A 20,465-nucleotide genomic window follows, 5' to 3' on the forward strand; every position below is an offset into this window, starting at 1 on the left:
TTGGTTTCGGGTCATTCAAACTTGTTTTTTTGGGTGAACTCTGACCCATTGAGGCCCTTTAAGACTCCGAAATAAACATGACTTGATTTCAGTGAGCATTGAGGGTATTTATCTCCAATTAAATTCGATTCACCTCGGGCAGGCAGCCAGACAGGCTCGGCTCGGCACGTATACTATAATTTCCTCCGGGCCGAAACGTCGGCCTTATCTGGAGCCGCGCAGCTGAGAAAGCGTGGCGTTGACACCTTCCAAAACACAATCTGCGAGGGTGTCGCCGAGCTTCAATGTTTGTAGCAGACATCAAAACAAGCCCCTGCCACCGAGCCGCTTCTGAAATCCCGGCGTGCTCACACTTTAGCCGCGGGGCAGCAGGTGATCAAAGTTGTGTCAAAGTGGAGGTGAAAAATGTCAGCTTTGGTTGTCGCCCATATTGTAAAGATTTGCGCAGAAGCACAGGCTTGCTGCCGAATCTTTTTTTTTTTTTTAAAGGCCATCGACGTTCATAACCGGGCTGTTAATGCCACGCTCGAAGCCCGAAAATTCTATTTTTATTGCAACTGAACTAGTTTGAATGGAAAAGATCAATTGTCTTCACCTCCTGCGGAGTTAAAAAAAAAAAAAAAAAAAGAAATATATCAAGGATGAATCTGGGACAGTGGCAACCTCTTTTCATATTGCGCCACGCTCTCTTTGCATCAAGCCGTCTCCATTTTGCAGCTCTTAGCTATTAAATTCTTTATTGGTGCTGTTCGACATGCTAAACAAGGCATTTCGGCCCCGGAATCACCTGCTGTCTTGTCTGCTTTGCGACCTACTCAGACATCAGAAAGAAAACTGTCAATAGAGACACTTTGAGGTCACTGACAATCTGCTTGGAAACTTGAGAAATGGATGCAAGGAAGGGAGGAGAGAAAAAAAAAAGGAAGGCTAAAGTGCTCCACATTTACAGAAAGGCGGTAACTCGGGACCAAATCTCGCTCCCCCAAAAAGTGTCAGAATGGGTTCAGGTTTGGATTATTCAGTGCCGCCGTATGTGTGCTAGTTTGCATTTCTTTTAATTTGAATTGAGGGAAAAAAAAAAAAAAAAAAAAAGAGCAAAATCAGAATGGCAGCTCATTCTCTCTTTTTTCACAGTATTTTCTACGCAACAATTTTGGTCTCGGCTTTCTTTGCCGCTGTATAAGCAGAAAATCGAACTTAACGCCTCTGATACAGATTGAACGGCGGCTCCAGCGAAATCTTCATCCAAAATGGATCCAGCACCTGGCGCTGAACGGTCGACACGCACGGTTCAACATCTCGACGTCTGCTGCGATTAGCCGTTCCAGACAGCGCGCCCCATTATGAAGCCCGCCGTTAATTCTATCAAGCCGTACTCCTTTTTGATCCGCCGAGCACAACTAGCTCCGGTGGCAAATGCCAATTGGTAGCCGCCGAGACGAGACTCGTAGCGCGCTAATCCCGTGGTGTTGGAAAGGTTTAAGGCGCCTCCATCCTCTGTAAAGAGCGCATTGACAACGTGAGGGATGGCCGGGAATATGTTGGCTTTTATCTCAAACGCAAGGTACCCGCCGTTAATGCTTGCTCTATTAATTAGCCGAGTGTGTTAATGACCGAGTCGATATGTCAGACCTGTTCCTGTAGTTAGTCCCCCTGGCGGCTTCATTCATGAGCTTGCTGTATGCATTTGAATCTCAAAGTCAAGCTAGGCTAGAAACTTTAAAGTCATGTCAACAATGGTGTCAATGAACTGACATTGGGTTCCCCCCCCCCTTCCAAGGCCGCAGCCCAAACGTCAATCCCGGGGAAGCTCGCACCCGACGCAACGCCTTGGCGCCCGCGGTCGGATTTGCATGCGCGGCGTTAACCTCGCTGTAATCGCCGCAGTAGATGAAGGCTACTTAGCGAGCCGCCTTAAGCACTTCAGCGGGATTTCTGTCAGCGGCGGGGAGGCCGCCGCGCGCCGCGTGCAGATGGGACACGTCGACAGCCCCGACGCAACGCCGGGCCAGAACCAACATAAGCTGTTTGCCGCAAAAAAAAAAGCTGTTTGAAGGAGACTTACAATCTGGCGCGGCGAGCGGCAGCAGCTAAGCGACGACGATTGTTATGAGCGTAGCGCAAAACACGCGGGCGCTAGCTAACACTTTGCCGAGCAATAAGATGATTGGCCAAATTCAATGGCGAAAAGCCAAAGTCGACTTTTCCAAAGCAACATATGGCGGTGAACGTTCCCTAATCCTATTAGAGAGACAGATGCGCTACCGACGCGGCGGCAATCATCCTCCGGCACTTTTTGGCAGATAAGATTATTCCTGGCTGTCTGCGACAAAGCGATTATGATCTTGACGTTACTCGGTTGCGTGCTGCTGTTTTTATTAGCAACAAAATTTGATTGGGATCAACGTCTTAACATCAGAGTCGAGTGTAAGCGGTCATGTTTTGCTGACTCGGTAGGTGCTGCTCTTCTGGTTAGCAACAGAGTTGGGGAGATGTTGGGGGGCATACATTTATTAGACAAATTTATAGTCACCGAGGCGTTTTGGGGTGGGGGGTGAACTATTTTCTTCTTCCTGAGAGGGGTTGCAATACAAAAAATAAGTGGGAATCAAATATCACACGATATGAAAACTTAAGAGAACGGAGCTGAAAAGGTAGAAGTTCTTTTTCGAAGGTTTGCTGCCTTAAAAAAACGTGAAGAGGACACGCGTGCATCCACAAGCGAGCGACCCCACATTCCATTTCTTCTTTCTATTTGCTTTTAAACACGCAAACATGAAATATTGAAGCCGATCATTCGTCGGAGAACTCTCCGAAAAAGGTTAGGCGTCGATCCGAGGCACACAAACGCGACGGAATCCGACATTGCAGATGAAACTTTTACATTTGTCTGAATGGTTTATTTGTCGGCGACTCGTGATAAAAGCCCCTCCAGCGTTTGATGACGCCGCACCGTCAATAATGCAGGTTTGTGCTTATTTTTACACCGTATACCTTTTAACGCAAGTCACAATCGGAGAAATTTGCCCGCGTTTAAAAGGTTTGCGCGGCCGATGCATCTTTTAGTATTTGCGAGCGTTTTGACTTTGACTTCTGTAGGTTGGAACGCAAAGCATTTTCATTCCCGTTCTATGGTTGGCATCACATTTGTCTACTAAGTAGACTTTTTTTCCCCCGCAGATTTGGATTGAAAAAGTCCGTTCTTGCACTTTGAGACGTCCCAATAATTTTCATTCCCTGTTCTATGGTTGTCATCATCACACCCTTTCATCCCAGTCAGACGCCCCCCCCCGCCCGACCCTCCTTCCAAGCCCTCCAGTCTTCTTCAACTTCTTCCCACCTCCCTCCAGCTAACCCGTAGATCCCTCAAGACGACGACGTGTCACGGCGGTATGCTAATGCGGCTGCGGCATATGGCTTCATTGCTTATTTAAGCTTAGCCGAACGAGAGACAGAGCGCAAAAGCTAGCGACTCAACCCGTCCTGGGCTCGGCGCCCGCTTTCCAGATGACGCCGCGTTGATCTGTTAATGAGACTCAAGTGCGATGGCAATCAGCTCAACACACCGGGCGGGATTAGCTATCGTAAATCCGATCAAGAGAAGGTTACGCCTGCAAAAGGTGTCGCAGAGCTAGTTGTTTTTTTTAAGTGAGCAGGCTTTGGCGGTCCGTCCCAACCCGTCAGGTCACGCTGCGCTGAGCAATCCGTCACTCTGATAGTATCGCTTTATTTGATGATTGCGAGGCCGCGACCTTGCCCGTCTGGTAAATGCGATGTCACGCGAGTGACGACTGCACTGCGGGTGTTCCTGTCACCGCAGGGGAGGTGGAAAAAACAAAAAAAATCATCACTTTGAGACACCAAACTGGGGAGCTTGTCAGACAAACGCTATACTTGCACTTTATCATTTCCAAACCCTAATGAGCATTGTTGGGTTGAAAAAAAAGAATTTCTAAATGATTAGGCTGCAAAAGGTCTTTGTGTACAATTATCAAGTACTTGTTTCGGTTCTGATGAGTCGAAGAATATTTCTTCTTTTTTAGGACTGGTCATTTATCTTTTAGGGGAAAAACTTTTTTTTTTGATGGAAAAGGTCAGGAAACTTGCCGTCTTGCCACTAACAGACGCAAATGAACACGTTTCTTTTTGTTCTCTAGCCAGAAGAACGCAGGGAAAAGGTCTCGTCAAGGTTGTCTTCCTCAGACTTAACCTTTCAGACCTCGGCTAAGTGTGGCACGTCTCTTCCCAAAAAGAAAGAGGGAAAAGACATTTTGCAAACAGACGTGACACGATGGCGTCGACATGAAGCTGATTAACAGTTTGAGTAAGTCAGTAAGTCAGTTTTCATTTTAAAACACACATTTGGCAAAAAAAATAGACAAAAACAAAACTTCCTTCCTCCAAGGCCTTCAAATATACTCAAAATAGCGGGACGATAAAAGTGGAAATTAACTTTATTTAAAATGTAAATGCGCTGCATTCCTTTAAGCGCACGGCCATTTTTATGCACTAGTTGGCAGACATGAAAGGAACCAATTATTTCGAGAAAGTTCAGAGCCAGGAAAAAATTATTAACATCGTTCTTGATTTGTACTTTGGAAAGATTCCCAAAATGTGAACGTAAACACTTAAAGATGTCGCGAGGAGTCGACTCTCCGTGAGAAGGTGCTTGCGCGCACACACGTGCGCGGTCCTTCAGACTTCAGAACAAACAGAAATAAACGTCTCCGAGGAGTGCGCCTCACTTGATATCGTGTCATTGCCAGTTCGTGCGTCAGAGAAACACATTAAAAAGACATTTCCAAAGAGAACTTCAAAACGCGCCACCGCATCAATGTTTGTTCACCTCCGAGCGGCGGCGGCGGCGGCGACGCTCTTAACCGTCGCAAGGCAACCCAAACGGAACTCTCACCACGAGGATCATCTGAAACGCGCTTCGTTATAAAAAGACTCACCGTCCAGCCGCCTCCGTCGGTGGTCATGTCGCAGTAGACCTGGAAGCCGCTGGGATGGTGAATCGGGAATATCGAATAGATGCCATCCTCGCGCTGGCCGCTAGCGTACAGGTCGCTGCAATCGCGAGGACGTGAGCCTGGCAAGAGGAAAGGAGAGACTTGAGCAAGAAAAAAGAAATCCCTCCATCCATCCATCCATCCATCCATCCATCCATCCATCCATCCATCCATCCAGCTACCTAGCTAGCTAGCTAGCAATCAAGCTATCCTACTAGGTCACTGTTGTTCACCCTACTAGCGGGCCTGATGTGTAATCAATGTTCAAAGGGCGTTTCACAGTCCATAGGCCGCGTTAGCGTCGTCAACCAACTTTTTTTTGTTTTGCCATCCATTTCCTTTCATTTCTTCCTTTGGCTTCTTCCCCCCCGCGAGACGAGAAAGACGCTGACGCGGCGCAAAGTCGTTCACGCTGGGTGAATAAGGTCACATTTGATTTATGTGCGCTTGTCTTTTTTCCCGCCGAGCCAAGTTCATGTAAACACACTTCTCCGGCTCGCCCAAGCAATCGCATCCGTCGCCGGACGCATTTTGAACGGAGGGGGAAGAAAAAAAAAAAAAAGAACAAAAAGGGGATTAATGTGACGCAGATGGATGAAGGACGGATGGCTGGCGCTCCGCCTGAACGATTTGGAGATACAAAATATTGCCGAGATGAAAGAGTGGAAATAAAGGTTCATGGATGAATGCATAGATTATGTATCAATACTCGCCACCCATTCATCAAAACCGTCTGTTGATATATCCCCGGCGCTCCCGAAGGTTGTTTTTTTTATCGCGTCTTGTCACGAGCCGCTAACGAGCTCCGACGTTCTTCATCAGATTGCCGAAATGCTAGCCAAGCGTTTCTCTTCTGGTCATTAGCGACAAAACAAAGACGTCCATCTGGCCCATTTGTACTCGCGCTCTTTTCTTTTGTGACAATTTTTGAATATGTCGCAGAAGAAAAACAAAAGTCTTATTCCCACCTGAGTGAAAACAGAAATTGGGGCGCTGCATCAGTTCGTGTTTTGTCGGAATCACCCCGTCGGTTTTTGTCGCCAAAAAATAGAAAGCTAACCCCCGTTGAGGAGGTAAACGGAGCGTAATATATTTCATTAACACTTTGACTAATAAATTGATCAAATTTGCCAGAAGTGATCCTGGAATATTTCGTCTGTACGACGGGCGCTCGTCCGTGAAACGCAGCTTTGCGATGAGCGACAGACAGTGTTCGCACCCACTCCGGCGGACATTTTGTTCCTTTTAGTAAACTGCTGAAAGTTGATCACAGAAGCTATCGTTGTATTTCCACAATTGCGATAAATATTACATTTTCTATATCGTCTGCGCTGTGCGACTTGATAAAACATGCATGAGCTGCTTGTCAGATGAGGGCGGGAGAAGGTTCTGCCGCCCGCCGCCGCCGCCGCTGCGCTTGAAAGTTGACCTATGAGCCCTGACAGACAGCTGAGCCAACAGGACACCTGCTGCCGGCAGGCTTTTTGTCCAAAATAATGAGAAGGCGCACGCTTTGTGTGACGTTCCCTGACAGGACCCGGCGCCGGCGGTCACCGTGGCGCTGACGATGCGCCCGTCAGCCCCACGTCGGGCACGACGGCCGACGTCGGGCTGACGACATACAGAACACGATTCTGTAATGGAGAATTGCGCGGGGGGGGGAAAAAAAGCAAGGCGGCTGTCAAAGGCAAACTTTTAACACAAGGTCGGAAATTGCGGCAAAATCTTTCTCGATTTTCTTCTTCTACTTTCTGTCTCAAAGGACTTCATCGTTGTACCAAATTACTTTTTTCCTAAATAATAACTAGACACAGATTATTAACACGATAAGACGATAATCGCATTTTTATCGCACAAAACAGGCCTTACCGTTGGCGCAGCCTTTGAAGCGGGTGCCCCTCACCGGCGCCCTCTGTAGGTCGGCTTTGGTGCGTGCCTTCAGGCCTACGTTTTCCTTCTGCATGGCGTTGAGCGCATCGCTTACGGAGTTGACCACCTTCACCATGTTCACCTGGCTGTCTGATAGCAGCTGAGGAAATCAAAATAGGGTTTAAAAAAGGAGAAAAATAACACAAAATGAATCAAAGTAAAAAAAAAAACACTGCCTCCAATCAAAACCAAAAGCTAAGCTAGAACAATAAACAGACTTGCATCAAGCAAAGACATAAAAAGGGCATCGCGGCAACATTAAAGTCCTTCGGGAAGCCCGATGATGAATGTGCCATCTCAGCCCCTGGACACCCCCCCCCCCCCACCCACCCACACTGCCCCCTCCCTCCACCGTTGACGAAGGGGAGGGGGTCGTTTGGACTCGGCGCCCCAGTTGGCTGGCGGCCCTGCGCCGCCAGGTGTTTGGCTTCCCCTTGTACCGTTGTACATAATTTGGCCCTTGGGTCTGCTAGCTTAATGCTAACACATAATAGGAAACACCGCAGACGGGCTTACAAAACTAGCATCCGTACTGCGGTCGTCGAAACCTTCAAACGACTTGGATCACAAATGATGGCAACATAAGAATGAATAGACAACAATACATGACTTTATCCTCTAATATTACTGCGGCTTATTAGCGACAAATGTGGTAAAGGCTTTACTGTATTGGAATAATACCGCTGCCCCCCCCCCCCTCTTTCTAGGGCCCTCCCTTACTTGATGTGATGAGGCAAAAGCTGATGGTGAAGTGCGGAGGGGCGGCTCATCAATTAGGACGCTGATGTGATTAGCTCTCGTTAGACACCCTTCACACTGGCTGCCGGGGTAAGTCAGCAGATTCAGTCATTATCAAGTCATTAAACGCTCGTTATCAGCGCTAAATGGCAGCGTATGTTTGGGGTACCGGGGTCCGTACTGGGAGGGCTGCCAGAAAAAACGAGTATCCAAGAATCAAGTGCGTGCTTCGAGGTCTTTTATTGGAGAAAATGAACAGTAAGAAACGGATGGGAGGGGGGGGGGATTCAGAGAGTACAGAAAGGTACTTTGTGTCTCAAGTACTGTATCCCGAGTACTTTTTGTCCTGAATCTTACCCGCCTGGCCATTTGCTTAATTGTGCGGCTGGCATTTAATCCCCGACGTGACTTTGATGTTTATCCGCCAATGATCCAATTATCATTATCCGCGGTTATTTGGTGGAGCTTTCAAAGTTAATTGCGTCGCAGCGCCGAGCTTTTCTTTGTCATCGCGTGGCCTCAAAGGACCTCGTGTCAGGATCGATGAACGTCTCCGGCCCAGAGCGGCGCGACTCGCTCTGGCGCCGTTAATATTCGACCGACGTCCCGCCGAGTTTAGAAGCTGCCATTCGTGTCAAAGTGGACTCTGGTGTTGTGTTTGCTGAGCACTTGATGGGGCCCCAAAGGCCGTGATCGCTGTGACGCCAATACAAACGTTTGCTTTCGACCCCCACAATGAGACTCACAAAAGAAGACTGGGACAAAACGTTGGACTCGATAAACACCTCGGAGGAAATCCTAACTTGAAACAACCTATTACTGCTCTGTTCTAAAATATACAAGACTTTCGGGGGACTGCGCAATCTTTTCTTTGCTGTTGGAGATGGCGAACGTCTGGGCGGTCCACAGGGGGCCCCTCACGACACACGAGCGAGTCATCGGCGAGGCCGTGCGTCACCGTCCGCATCGCAATCCCGGCCACAGGTGGCCCATTGATCGCGGTTCGGGAGCGGCGGAAGCCAGCGCCGCACGCCTGGCCGCCCCGAAGACGCCATCAATCATCTGAGATGCTGCGGCCGCGCTATTGGGACAGGGACTTTTTGTTTGGGCCATGCGGATCGATTGCCATTAGCTGACGACGAGGCGTGAAAAATAGCCACAGAGCGCCTCAATAAAATCCAAATTTGAAAGCGAAAACTCCACCTTTGACGCTTCCTACCTGTATGAGGCGCGCTTGCTCCGACTGCAAGGTGTTGAGGTCCTGGCCCAGGCTTCCCTGCCCCCGGCGCAGCGCCTCGTAGTCCATCTTGAGCTGGCCGGCGTGCGCCGACAGCTTGGCCACCTCCTCGGCCAGGCTGACGAGCAGCGCGCGGTCCTGGCCCTTGACCGACTTGAGGTCCGAGTCGTGGTCGGTGAGCGAGTGCAGCAGCGAGGTCTGCACGCCCTCCAGCCGCAGGAAGTTGCCGCTGTAGTCGGGGCAGTTTGGGTCGATGAAGATGTTGACGCGGGAGCCGTCGCCGCGCTCCACCGTCACCAGAGCGTTGGCTTCGTCCTGGTTGGTGGAGATGTGCGGCAGGCCGTCCGACATGGGCGGCGCTTGGTTGTGGTTCATGAAGAGGATGGTGCCCGTCACCGTCACGGCCAGCAGGACGGCCACGAAGAGCAGGATGGTGCACAGCAGGTAGCTGCAGCTCATCCGCTGTCGGGAGAGGACACGCAAAAAACACGTCAAGGGGCGGAAAATGTCGATGTGTTGCCATAGGAACCTTGAAAAATATTTTGGATTCAAAATCCATCCACGTCTTCAGCCAACCACAACAAGCTGGCCAAGCTCCAAACAGGAACAAGCCGACGTCTTTTGGAAGCCATTAACCAGACCGTAAAATGGCCGCCTCTTTGGCCTATCACGACTGGCCTCGATTTTCTGTCAGATGGGCGGGAGCGGACACGAGGAGGCGTCGGGGCTCGCCGTGATTACAAGCTCGGCGGCGATGAATCTGTGCATGATTTCTTATTATTGCTGGGAGGATGAATGAGGAGTGGAAATGTGCTGCGTTTGTTTAATGTTGTGGATGCGCGAGCGCCCGTGCGAGAGGTGGCGGGCTTATTAATATGCAAATGAGCCGCCCGGGCGCAGGGCGGCGCGCTAATAGACGGCTAACGGTAAATGCTTTATGACGAGAGAGCTTTATGGTTTCTTTAATGTGCAGAAAATCAATTGGCTGCTGCGGGAAGCTAACAAATGAGCCACACAAATTATACTCGTGAAAAAATGATGCAAGGTCACTTCCGCGCAGGCAAAAAACAAACAATTCCGCACTCTCACGGCATTCGCCTACCTTTTTGAAATTAAAGCCAACACTAAGGGGTGGGCGCAACTATTTGGATTTCAGAGCCAAGGTCACGTTCAAAACCGGACATTGGAATTCTAATTATAGTTTGAAAAAGCCACAATTCAAATCCTGGCCCAGAAATCTCCAAAATATATTTCAATCTAAATTGAGGTGATCAAACTAGCTCTTGAGCGTCTCGCATCCGCCGTTGCTAATGTCCTCACCGCTGCAGACGTTAGCAGAGTTTGCCTGAGCTTTATTGCCGGCGGGCCCGCCGAGACATCAACGGGGGCCATCAGCACAGCGGCGGGCGCCGCAGTAAACATTCATCGCCTGCTCGCTGGGCCGTTACGCTCAAAACAGAAGAGATATACAGCGACTCGCGCAGCGCCGCTCGTACGCACCAAAGAGCCGACGCTCGCCCGCTTTCACGCAGATGCCAACGCACGGAGTTTTGCGCTAATTTCATCACTCCGGTGAAAGCCGAGCGGAGGGTGACTCAGAAAGACGACGTTGTGCTTTTAAGTCGACTTGAAGCTGAGGTGTCACCATAGCAAATTTGAAAAGTGTATCATTACCCCCCCGGTGTGAGTGGCAGGAAACAACGGCCACTAGGGGGACGGGGCGCAAAGACCCATCTGGACGATCCGCAGAGCCGCGTCGGCCCGATTTCATATAATGCATGTATTGAAATGACACTTTATTACGCCTCCCTCCCTCGCTCGCTCAATCACGGTCTTTGAATGAACAAGGTAGAGCCACTTAAAGCTTGGCGAAGGCTAAAAGGCTCGATGTTAATTAAGCCAAATTTGCATTTATCAGCAGGTAGGTACCTTAAAAGCCACTGAGCTGTGGAAAAAAAATTGGCTCATTTACAAAAACAGTTTTAGTTAGCCAAAGTGACAAGTGCGGGGGAAAAAACAAGATGATTTAATAGCCAACAAGCCTGGCCATCCCCTCCAGCAACTTTCTACGTTGACCCTTCAGACGGAGCCCGGGGGGTAGCCAAGGGCCCTTCAACTAAAAACCGTCTGCGGGAGGTGAAAGCCCACGCAACGCCAACAGCCTATTAATTTTATTTTTTTTTGGGGGGGGGGGGGAAATGAACCTCTCGACTTTATCAGCGTGGGGCCACTAATCTGGAACGCAACGGGGGGGTGGTTGGAGTGGGCCGATGGCTAAAAAGTCGACATTGCCTTGATCTTCATCAACAGAATTGATTTGCATAAATGAAGCTAGCTTTAGCGACGGGGAGGGCGGGCCTTACCTTGGCCGGCGTCTCCCGGGCGCTTTCCGCGTCGGACCAGCGATGTTTGAGCTGCGAGGAGCCGGGCACGCACTCGCAGAACGTCTGCACGGGACAAACACACAGCATTTGTCGGGATGCTGAACTAACGCACGTCCTCGTGAATGGCGTTCGTTAGCCTCGTTAGCCTTCTTTAGCTAAGTTAAGATAGGTCCTTTGTTTTATTGCTGCTGATTCTCCTCTCATTTTTTTGGGCGAAGTCTACGGGGTCCAGAAAGGTTAATGAATCGTACTTCTGACTATTTCTCTCAGTGTTTGAAAGCACCTGGAACGGCGCAATGAAAAGCACAAAAAGTCTTTGGCCCTGCCGCCAAGACTGCATCGAAATGATTCACTTAAAAACTCTGAATGGACGCGCATAAGATCTTTATCTCGCTTACTTACAAGGCCAACTTAATGACGTGGCTACGTACGCACTAACACAAAGTCGGCGAGTGATAAATGAAACGAAACGAGTCCGACGGTGGAGTTTGATTCTGGACTTTGTGGAGCGTCGCTGCGACTGTCGCCGTTTCTGCAGTTCCTCGCTTAGTTTGTATTTCAGCGGCGTCCTTGACTGGCCATTAGAATTCTACACCTCTTCTCCTTCCGCTTTATCTCCTTTCAGTTCCAACTTACAAATAACACAGCGACAGCCTCGCCTTTAAGTTCCTCACTCACAGCTACGCCGCCTTCATACGTTTGAGCGCCAAAGGGGGCTCGTCTCGAACACGCCGGCAGAGATGGCGGCAAATGCAAGATGGCCGCTAATGCGAGCCGGCGGCGGCGGTGGGGAGTCATTTTTTGACAATGAAATGAAGGGTTTTTTCCAGGCATCTGCAATTTACTCGAGGATCAATTGATGTGATGTCAGCGAAGCTACAATGATTGTCATGTAAATCAAATTTGGACAAATTTGAATTTGTAGGGGGAAGGTAGCAATAACGCCGCAGCGTGATGCTAACATTGCCGGTCCTTTTTATTCCCTCTTTGCAGAAGATTTACACCTAATGGAAAAATTGTCATGTTCGGCGCGTCCTCACTGAAACGCCATGGAGCCCGCTGGACAAAAAAAAAAAGGCTGAAACTCAGGCACAGCTGTGACCGAACGTGTACGTGCGTACGTTGTCAATGAACAAGTGGCATGCTAGCACTCAAATCCTTCGAGCCCAAACAAAATGCGGCCGTTTCTTTTATGCGTCGTCCTTGGCCTTGAACTGCGTGCGCGTGGATGTAAGCGAGGTGCGTTTAATCCCACTGTTGGCTGAGCTGATGGAGTGCGAGACGGCCGGGGAGGCTTTGCATACGTTAACCAGCGGGCCGACTAATCACTTAACGCGGCGGGGCCACGTACAATTAAATGTGACTTGTATTGATTCGTATAATGAGGTCGGGAATAACGAGATTTTTCTTTTTTTCTGGAAATGTGATTTGGTTTTTGTGGTCACTGGAAATGGAAGTAGAATGAACGGTGAAATTTTGGTAGAAATTTTGGGAGGAATTTTAATGATGTTGATCGAATGAATGATGTTGTATAAGTGGATGCGCGTCAAAATAACAATCGGAAGAAAACAAGCAATTTCAGCAATAATATGGCCGAGGAAGAGGGAGGCATGCCGGAGATGAGTTCAATCCTATGAGACAAATGACCTACTCGACTCTCCACTGCCTGTCCTTGGAGCTTACGAAGCAATCGGCCACACACACACACAGTTGTTATAAAGGGTTCACTCGTCGTATGGGGGGGTCACAGAGTTCACTTTTAAGTTGCTGGCTTTTTTTGGGGTTTCGTTTGAAACATTAAATACGACGCCGAGCCACACAAATAAACTTGACTTGTCCTGACTGGGAAATTAAACTTTCATCTAAACAATGGCAAGAAAACAAGATGGCAGACAAGGAGAAGCCGAGTGGCCTTAGCGTGTTCATTTGCACATGTGCCGGCCGGCGCTCATACATAATGTTATGTTAAGAAGGCTGACGAGCGTGTGTGTGTGTGTGTGTGTGTGTGTGTGTGTGTGTGTGTGTGTGTGTGTGTGTGTGTGTGAGGATGGCAGCAACGGGTGGGGGCGGCGGGGTGCGTGTCGCAGTGCAGCCACCTTGCAGATTGCTGCTCGGGGCGTGAAGGCAGTTGCGTGTTTGTCCGTGTGTGTGCGCCGGCTGTGCTATTTGTCTTTGTCTACGTGGCCTTCTCGTGTGCGTGTGTATTTGTGCGTCTGAGTTGGTGTGAAGACTTGTTGACGTTGTGACCTTGGTTGGCAAGGAGATCCAATTTTGATGCTGATGGCACGCAACAAATATGCTGTCTGCTCTTTTACTCTTATTCCGTGTGTGTGTGTGTGTGTGTGTATGGCGTGACTGGAGGCCTTGCTGCTTGAGCGCTATCGGGTGCTAAGTGGTCAATGTTTGCCCCCGTTTCCTCCGCCTCCAGGGTAAGTCTCGCTACATCGGATTGTGGGTCGTCTCAGGTCCCAGGAAAAAAAAAATACAACTTTTTTTTTTTTTTCTTCCTCCCACCACACAGATGAGGTTTTTTTTTTCTTTTTTTTAAACATATCCTAGCTAAAGATTTGACTTATTTAGACTTTTTTTTTTTGTTCGCTGGTATGTGAACATCAGGTGGAAAAAGTCCATCCTGTTCACATACACAAAAGCGGGAAGATAAGATTTCATTTCACGCTAGTAAGTAATTACAGACAAGTGCTTAAAAAGTCCATTTTGCAAAATATCAAATCCCCGGCGTCAGATGAACGGCGATGCTCATCGACTTTACAAATCAACACACTCGTTCACGTTTAAAAGGTCAATACGGGACATTTTGGACGCTCGCATTCATCACGACAATAAACGAAGCGACTCACTTCAGGTGGACGGGCGAGCCGAAAGCAGGCGTGGACTTTCTTTTAAAAGAAGCAACGCATAACCGGGAACCACTTAGTGTTTTTTTTTCTGACGCGACGTTCTGGAGTAAGGAGATAAAGCCACTTAAATCAGGACAGGACGCTCAGGCAGAGCTCGGCGGGGGAATAGAGTGAGGTGGGGGCGGGGGGGGGGCATAAAAGGGTGCTTTGTTAGCGTGTGAGAAGGGGAAGCTTTCAAGGCAGCAATTAAGACTCGCTGAGAATGTAATTATTTTTCCCCGAGTGCCAGCAGGCTCCCTGACAAGGTGGCGGGTGACAATCTCCATACTCAGCAGATTTACGAGGCGCGTAAATGTTTGAGGAGGAATATTCACAAATATTATCCTGGCGAGGAAAATGGCAGCAATTGATTCGGGGGTATTTTTTTGCTAGAGAGCTAACCATGCTCAAAATAATCGTGAGGACTTTTGGCACAGGTTCCCTCAGACGCCTGTTGAAGAGCCGGGACCACTACACCAGACCGAAGACTCATGTGGTCCACTTGAAAGCCATTAGACCAAGGAGCCATTTATCATCATCATGGGGACCGAGTAGCACTCGAAGGGACCCCGGAGTGCCTCGGAGTGAAACATTTCAGAGGATAAACCACTTTGCACCTTGTCACCGCTTCTCCCAGGGAGCCCGCGTGAACTCGACTCCATGAGGAATTTATCAGTGTCTGTCAGTCTGCGCGTGTGACCCCTACCAGAAATCCCCGGTGGGGGGGGGGGGGTCAAGATTTGACCCGTGACCCCCGTGCTCTAATTGTGACGGGACGCATATGTCGGGATAATTATTCCGAGTAATCTGTTGCCGTGGCGACGTCCCTTGACGTAACCCTTCGGGCTCTGCTTTTCAAGATGGTTGAAGTACTGTAGGGATTATTCCAGTACATTATCACTTTAATCTTCTCTTTAACCCCTTCAATCAGGCTCGTCCGCCCCCGCTGCGAGGGACACTGCCCCCCCCCCCGGTTCCCTTCTGTTACGCGACATATGGCCACCGACACGCACCGCTAATCTACCAGAGGAATTATATAAACATGGCGTTTTATCGGATCGCGTGCCGAAAGACTACCAAAGTACAAAATGCATTGTAGAGGTTTTTCCGTGGAACCTCGGCTCAGGCATAACGAATCGTTCATAAGACGTAAAAAGTAAATTGGATATAGACGTCCGATCAGTCATGGATGAGACAAAAAATCATTGAGGGCATAATTAGAAAAAGAAGACAAAGACGAAGAATCCTTGAATTGTCCCGGAAGGGAACATTGGATTTTGGGCGGCTAATAGCCAGAAATCTGTCCACCGGAGTGTAAATGCAATCACTTTTTAATGAAGCCGTCGTGATAAATAATGTCCAAAGTTCATATTAGCATTGGAATCTATTTGCATACACAAAAAGTCAAAGTGTGGAACTCAAAGTCCTGAAATTGCCCATTTACAAAAACCACAAATGCTTGAGACTTTTTAAGAGCATCCTGTTGAACTAGATACGTCCACCTAATGTTGTGCTGATGCAAAACATTTTCCCCAACTTTCCAGAGAGGGTCAGGAACCCTCCAAAATAGAAACGTGATACGGACGGTTGATTTGTCGCAGGGATAATAATAAACATCAATTTCACGAGGGTCTTTGGTGCTCTGGCTCGTTTTATTCAAATGAGTTTTATTTAAAGTTTGCGTGATTAATACGACAGCGGCGGCGGGTTCAAATGTGGGCTTCATTACGATGCAAATGACGCCAGAGCAGCTGTCCAAGTCGCCTCCGGGTTTAACCGAGGCGCCTACGGGGAATCCGAGCCGTCGTCGGCGCCGCATCGGGTGACCGCCGACCTCTTTAGCGGCAGGCTGTCAGCGGCGCAACATGCACATAAATGATAGGAAATTTAATTATGGATTTGATATAAATATCCCCAACGAAATCCGGGGTCATTTGGGGCATCGATTGATGAGTTTTTTTTTTTGGTGGGTCCATTAGTGCTACCAAATTTGTGAACGTTCAAAATTTCAAAATATCTCAAGGAGATATTAGCTGTTGAAGGACACCTGGAATTGGCTGGAATGACCCACAAAAATGTTGTTGTTTTTTAGGCTTTTTTTTGTGGGTCCACTAAAAGTAGACAAGTTGACCAAATTCAGTGCTGCTAAGTGAAATTGTCTTTAGGGGCAAAAAAAATTTTCGGCCTTTGAAAAACATCTGTAAATGAACCAAAATAGCAGAATTCATTTAACTTTTTGTTCCCCCTGCTCCTCCCCCTGGATCTCCAGGCCTCCTAGCACCATCATCTCTCTGTCTGTCTCTCGGGCATGGCAACGCCGCCAGAGTCGCTCTTCATTTCGGGCACGCAAGTGATAAATCAATAGCAGCCGAAGGGCTGCGGGAGGTGTGTGGGCCTGATTGATTTCTTATGTTAACACATCATAGAAGGCCCGGCAAAGCATCGCCGCCTTTCAAAGTCCCGAGCGAGTAAGTAGGAAGAGTGTTGTTTTTTTTAACAAATGAAAAGGGTAGGGGGAGCACCTAAAACAGGGGCCACGTCAAATCCAAGGAACAATTTGTCGGCGATTACACGGCAATTACGCTTTTCGTCAGCGGCCCGGACGACGTACTCTTGACATTCTTTGTGTGCACACTGTAATTGCGGACATCCGACGCCGCTCGCTCGCCCCGCTACTCTCGGCAGCCGATTCCCGTCCTCATCACATCTTCATGCATTAGTCATGGCGTGCGTAAGGGAGATTTGACTAGAGATGGCAGACAAATGGCTCGAGCCTGGATGTGCTTTGAGAGGGGCTTTTAAAAGAATACTCCCGACACCGGACGTCAATGATTGACAGCTCGGCCGGACAAATATTCCCGTTTAGGGTTTTGGGGGGGAGAAGGAGAACGGCTGACGTAGCGTCGCTGGAGTGAGTTTGGGTGGAATTGAATTTGAATACGCATAAATTGAAAGGTCAAGTCGCCATGTCGTACCAAACAAAAAACAAAAAAAAGAGAATTCAACATTTTGGCTCATGGTTTTTTCATAATTTAGCACTGTTTAAACTGTGGCTAACGTTACAGTGAAGGTCTACAATCGCCAAAATAGAGCTGTCCTCACTCTGTTAATACGCTGCCCCCTGGAGGATTGGAGTACATAGGAGCCTTGAGCGCAAGGAAATATCCGATTCCCTATCGACCGCACCGAGCGACCGCGTGGCTTTTCATTTTTTCTGCATCTCGGAGGGGGGGGGGGGGCTTGCATTTGTGCCAGGTTTCACGTGTCTGCGTGCCTCAGAGATGCTATCCGCGTCGGCGTGTCAGTTTTCTCGGAGGACCCCGTCGCGCTGCCCGAGTTGCGCGGCATCAGCAGAAAGTAGTGACCTGCGCCCGTCTGCTATTTCCATATCCAATTTCGTTGCTATTGCAGAGCAGTGCAACGTCTCACTAGAGGAAACAAGGGAAATAGTAAATATGTTGCTTGTTTTCAGCCGTAGCCAGGGGGCGGGAGCTTTCGCTCGTCGGGAATGATATGCTCGAAAAACGTTTGCCAGTGCCGCTAATGAAAAACAAGCCCGGCGGTGCAAAACAGCAGCGCTTCTGCTCACGTAGCAAATGATGGAGGATTTTTTTTTTCCTTCCAGCAAAAATATGATCTGCTGCAAATTTGGACTGATATAGCTGTTGTTTTTGTATGAAATGGAGAAAACCAAAAAAAAAGGGGGGGGGGGGGAAAGAGTGCTTGGCTTAACATGGCGGGGAAATTTCTATTCAGACAACAATGTACTACAACATAGAGCTAATTGCTTGGAAGCATTTGCTATGCTAACAATTGAAATGCTAGCGAGAAAAGGGGCCGAGCTAGTAAAAAGCTTCCATCCGCGAGTGCTCTTGAAATAATGATGCACAAACATCCTCGATTGATTTTTTGATGATGAGGAAATGTCGGCCGGCTAGAGACGAGCCCGTTTGTCTTTGCGATTTAATAAGACGGTGGCAATAAATACCTCGCCTGTGTCGTCTTTTCACGCACCATTTCATTTGCTAGCTCTCTCTCCCCGAAGCGACTCACCGCTTCGCTCACGGTCGCGACCGACCCCAACGACAATCGAAGCGAGGCCGCGAATACAATCGGGGTTCATTTCAGGCAATGCCATCGTGGGCCTGTCACAAAATGGCAACTTCCTGTTCAATTTTTGAGAGCCGGCTACTTCTCATGAGACTGCATCCCAGCGTGGTAAACACCTCAACCGAATTTCACGTCCATAACCAGTTTCAAAACTGAGGGGAGGGGTTTTATTTATTCCTTCTGTCCCAAATGAGTTTCCGAACACGCCTGGGCTATACGTACATACATTCTCAGTTTTGGTTAGATGCCGATCACGCCGAGAGCCGCTCAAAGACTCATCATGAGCGAGTTCATTGAGATTGGCTATCTGTTAAGCGATGATGGTGTTCGGCGGTGGGAAATTGCTCTATTTGGAGCGAGAGGCGAAGCAATCGTGCGGCGGCTCGAAAGAACGTTAAAGAGCAAAAGGCGGCTCAATCAAAGCCACTCTGCCAGTTGGACTCCCGATGATGACAAAAAGAGCCGCTATTCAGGAAACAGCGGGGCGGACGCCAAAGTCCGCACTCAACAGATGCTCTGGCGCAGCGCCCAAGTATTCTTCTCTGTACTCCCGCCTGATTCCGCCACAATTGTCCTGCGAAAACACAAAGCCGTGTTCTTTTTTCTGCTCCAGATCCGGATCCAGCCACACGACCAAAGCTCCATTACACTGATCTTTCATGATTCGCTGGATCTGAAAGGCTTATTAATTCCCTTATTAGCTAGCGTCGTGTTTTTACCTCCGTTCCAAAAACTCGAATTAACGATCGCAATTACGCAATGCGGTCATCCACATAGTAAAAAAAAAAAAGTATGCAGTGTAATAGTAATATGTTGCTGTTTGCCAAAATGCTTTAGCTTGCTAATTTTATAATTCGTAATAATTCGTTTTTTATGTGAGGTCTTAACCAGCTAAGCTAACAAGGCTGAACGTGTCCCAGTTTAAGAATTTAAATAATAATATTTTAATTATAAGAAAGTCAAACACAAAAACAAAAGGCAGAGCGCACGACAATGCGCCGTTTCAAGATTTCCTCTGTAAGATTATTTTTCCCAAAACGAAAAAGCTACTTGAAGCAATTATGTGACTATTGTGATTTATTTTCTCGAAGATTTTTACTCCAGGCCTTTGCGGCGTCACCGGCCTTCTCTCCGACTCGTGTGACTGACAAGCACGTTATTACCACGACCGCAACTAAACACGGTACACAGTAGAAGTCGCGTGGCGGACAAATGCATTCGACCGCCTGTCATTCGACAAGTGCTTTAATGCGGACTCTTTCCATTTCAGCGTTTTGGCAGAGAGGCGTTTTGAGTGTCACATCATTTGTGAGCTGACTCGGCGGATTGATGCTCGCCCGGAGCGTCGGGGACGTCTGGCTTTTTGTTAAGCTCGGCGAATGATCGCGTTGCGGGTACGTAAATACGGCGATTGGCGGCGTCGAGCCTTGATTTGTGCTCGCGATGCGGACGCTCGGCTTCCAAATCAACAAACGGCAAACGCTTTATTAGGTGCGCCTCCGCCACCTGAGCAAGACGCCATTAAAAAACGAGTCCTTTGTGGACGGCGGTGGAAATGAAAATAGATTTTTCACAAATCGGTACTATGCGGCTTTTTACTTGAATTCCATCCATTTGATAAAACACCCTTATGTGTCCAGCGTACCTAAATTTTACAAGCAATGAGGACGTACGCCTTGAAATGTTGGTGTGCGGGCGTGTGATCGATTTCAAGGCGGCTTAGCACTTTTAGTGCTTTGGAAAAGTTAGGATTTGGTCAGAGTGCTATTGATTGCTTCCAAACTGATGGCCAACTTCTCCGAGATACTTCTCGGCTGTATGGCGTGTATGATCGTCTTCTCGGAGGCCCCGGCTGCTTTTTCTTTCCCCTTAATTGGGATTTGGAAACAGACTTTTCACCATTGTTGTGGAGGCTGCATGCAGAGCGCATGAAGGCTACCCTGGTGATAGAGCAGAGAGCGCCGGCACAATTGTTGCGGAAGAATGGCGAGTCGGTTCAGCACAATCGTCAAAGAGCGAGCAACTTGAGAGCACGACAGGGGCGATGCGAGGCCGAGAACAGTAAACAGAAAAAAACCACACATTGGCCTGAATGAGGCCCGTTTAGCTCAATGCTAACAAACAATGCAAAACGCCATAGACAGGCTAGTTGCGGTGT

At 48.5% G+C, this 20,465-nt stretch overlaps 1 protein-coding gene across 7 annotated transcripts in view; it reads right to left on the bottom strand.

The window, feature by feature from the left end:
* The window catches only part of fibcd1b (fibrinogen C domain containing 1b), a 66,013-nt gene that overhangs the window by 13,753 nt on the left and 31,795 nt on the right, over nt 1-20,465 (bottom strand). For 6 of the 7 annotated variants that reach the window (XM_085926920.1, XM_085926921.1, XM_085926922.1 and 3 more), the window contains 4 exons: nt 11,280-11,363; nt 8,899-9,378; nt 6,882-7,041; nt 4,956-5,092 (listed from right to left, as the gene is read on the bottom strand). In XM_085926920.1, the coding sequence (XP_085783046.1) occupies nt 4,956-5,092; nt 6,882-7,041; nt 8,899-9,378; nt 11,280-11,363 (861 nt within the window). The remainder of the gene's footprint in view (nt 1-4,955; nt 5,093-6,881; nt 7,042-8,898; nt 9,379-11,279; nt 11,364-20,465) is intronic. The other variant, XM_085926926.1, reaches the window with a different exon arrangement.

Source organism: Syngnathus leptorhynchus, chromosome 12 (genome assembly GCF_054491065.1).
Source record: "Syngnathus leptorhynchus isolate UIUO chromosome 12, UIUO_Slep, whole genome shotgun sequence".
Taxonomy (NCBI): Eukaryota; Metazoa; Chordata; class Actinopteri; order Syngnathiformes; family Syngnathidae; genus Syngnathus; species Syngnathus leptorhynchus.